Consider the following 3,092-nt stretch of genomic DNA (forward strand, 5'->3'; position numbering starts at 1 on the left):
GCTTCTCCCTTTCTGAAGGAAGAACATCTAAGGTATTGTTTCCATTAAGTATTATTTTCCTTACTCCAAAGGAAATGATGAATTTAAACAGATAAAACAGCTCATACCAAATGTACCTGATACCACATGAGTTCTCAATGTATTTGAATTATAGCAATTTGTTAATTACCAATAGCTAAATCAGAAGCTACATCTCTAGGGATGTATATATTTCAAAAAAATTATCTGGTAATGATAATTCTTCCTTCTGAAAGCTGAATGAATGATGCTGACAAGTATTCCAGAATGTCAGGAAACATGTGGTGTGGGCAAGTTGGTTCGGAATCACAAATGATTTTCTACTGTCTATATGTAAATTTATTTCTAATCATAGAGTGTTTGTTTCATTGTTAAATTTTCTGTTGTTTTCCAAATATTGGCATATTTTTCATATATTTTATTTGCCTATTAAAATTGAAAAATAATGCATGTATTTCCTATTTTAATCAAACCCTATAGGTCAATACTCATTTGATACTATCTCACTTAGTATTTTTCTGTTTTTGGAGTTTAACTTTAATAATTTATTTAATGCAATCACATTTTTACCTTAACTCTTATCTTGGATATTAACAACAATAAATACAATTAAAATGTGGAAAATGTCTTATTTTCCCTCTACATTTTCTCTAGGCAATGTTGAAGCGTACTCCTCACTGGAATGTGAAGTAACATGGCAGCTGGGCTTCAATTCTCCAGAAAAAGGAGAATTTATTCTTCATGTCTTTCAAGGCAATGCATTGAAGCTAAAATGTGTTGCACATGTAATTATTTTCCTTGAACATGGTTTTTGTTTTGAGGGCTATGAATTGGTTGGGTATATCCTGGTGTGTATAGTTACCTATATCTAGAATTAACTCTGAAACGCAAGACTTTCATGCCAACAGTACTAGTTTTTTGTTAGAGCCTCTATAAATATGTAGTATCATCATGGGAGCCATTGAAATGAAATTATTTTATTAAGAGACTCAGAAAATGTTTTCAGAGAACGTACTTGACGGATTAAAAATGTGAGTAAAGGAAAAGCTGTAATATGCAATTTTAACCTTTTTCTGGTACAGTCCAGAGGGCCTTAACTTCGTGACTCAATCACCAAGCATGATTTTACATGTGTACCAAATTTCCCACTCAATGTTCTTAGAAATATTAAATAAGCCAAATGCTCTTTTACTAAATCCCATCTATATTTCTAGGACATGATGATATTCTTACATATTTCAGCTGTGAAGGAGTTTTTAGCCTCAAGAGATGAGAAATTCATCTACTTTTACTAATTTCAGTGATGGCAAATGACAGAACTCAGTATGGTTTTTCATCTAAGCCTAAAATAAGCTGGGTCCTACTGCTTTTCATTATGTGTAAATTAGTTTTATTCTCTCAAAAACTTTCTATTGAAGTATAACATGCACATGTATATGTGTATGTGGAGAAACGTGAAGTGATTAAATAAAATACTCATTTGTTTGTCATTCATTTATGAAGGCCTGATTGATCTATTTACTCTTCTGTTAGTTTTGTTTGAAAATTCATTATTCCAATTACCTGGATAATATTCTTCAAATAGATGTAATTATAGAATATATTAAAACCTATGACGATAACAAATAATATTTCATAAGTGAAGACAATAGGGTCAAGAACACATAATGAGAAATTGGAAAATTTGGATTCTAGTTTCCCTTTGGCTACTGCTTGCTTTCCTGAAAAATCAAAGAGGTGGATGATACCAACATTTCCAAAAATCAGTCTATGTTGCACTAGTTCTGTGAGGTGCTTTGTGTGAGATGAGGAGGGGGAGTCCTTTCCTTATGTAATTCTGTGAATCTCCATTTTTTGATAAGCAAAGTGCTCATTATGAATATATTAAGCCCCATGAGTAGACTTCTAGTAGAAGCATGCCTGAATAATTTCATTTGGCACCTTCTTCTCCATACTTAGGTGAGCCTTCAACTCTTTCCTTTTGCACAGCACATGCTAACACCTTGTACATAGTTGTGTAGATGCTGTCTAAGATCACTTTCAGTTATTAATCTACACAATTCTTAGTCCTGGATCTACTTTCTTAATAGAATTATCTTGCTCCTCTTGCCTTCCCTAGTTTGGGAGTATATTTTAAATATTCCATTCATTTTCCTAATTTTCTTTCCTCTTAAGAACTCCCACAAAATCTGGTAACACTTTTTTTATTTTTAAAAGTCCACTCTGAAAGGCTGAAAAAACAATTGTGTCAAATTTAAAAAGTGGAAAAAATGTATTTTTTTTTTATAGCTTCTTTACCTTCTCTTCTTTCCCCATGAGGAGAATTGACTTTACTTCCTCGTTCATAGTTAAGAGTTTTTTCAACTGTAAAGAGACCACACAAGATTGACACATTAAAAACTACATATGTTTGTTGAAATATATTTATACATGTTTCGTGGAGGTGGCGAATGTTATGTAATCATTGTATGACTTAGACAAAGTACTTAATCACCCTAAATTTTGATTTCTTCCACTGTAAAATGTGATAGTACCATCCATTCATTCATTTAACATTTATTTATTGAGTCCCTACACTGTACTAGGCCCCATATAGGCTCTGTGTATTTAAAGATGGATAACATAAGCATAGTCTAGCTTCCCTCTGAGCACTTTCTGGACTGGTAGACCATAGTGGAAATGTAAGTAAAAATCATATATCTGGTTAATACTGGGTACACAATAATATTATTATTACTGTTATCCCCATTATTTATGATTACCATCAGTATCTAGATATTTTACCTAAAAATATCTAAATATCTAAATTCTAAATATCTAAATATTTAATTATTATTGCAGCCAAAATATCTAAATAAAATATCTCCTATGATGTTATTACCCCATCTTAACTAGATTATCACAGATTTAGTTGAAATTTTGGAAAATAAAATCATTATACCTTGGGTAGTTTTCATCAAAACTAATATATATAATCCTGATTTGTGATTTATTATGCATGCTAGAACATACTAAATAAAGAATATAGAAGTATTATAATTTTTATTTTCTTTTCTTTTAGTAATTATATCTTT

General features: G+C 31.0%; 1 protein-coding gene across 1 annotated transcript in view; it reads left to right on the forward strand.

Annotated features, from left to right (window-relative positions):
• The window catches only part of LOC108519759 (cilia- and flagella-associated protein 47-like), a 17,585-nt gene extending 16,072 nt beyond the window's left edge, over nt 1-1,513 (forward strand). Inside the window, exon 6 of the mRNA XM_017858977.1 lies at nt 673-1,513. Coding sequence (XP_017714466.1) covers nt 673-890 — 218 coding nt within the window. The 3' untranslated portion in view covers nt 891-1,513. The remainder of the gene's footprint in view (nt 1-672) is intronic.
• Nucleotides 1,514-3,092: the final 1,579 nt, after the last annotated feature.

This window comes from Rhinopithecus bieti, unplaced genomic scaffold (assembly GCF_001698545.2).
Source record: "Rhinopithecus bieti isolate Rb0 unplaced genomic scaffold, ASM169854v2 scaffold_49857, whole genome shotgun sequence".
Classification (NCBI taxonomy): Eukaryota; Metazoa; Chordata; class Mammalia; order Primates; family Cercopithecidae; genus Rhinopithecus; species Rhinopithecus bieti.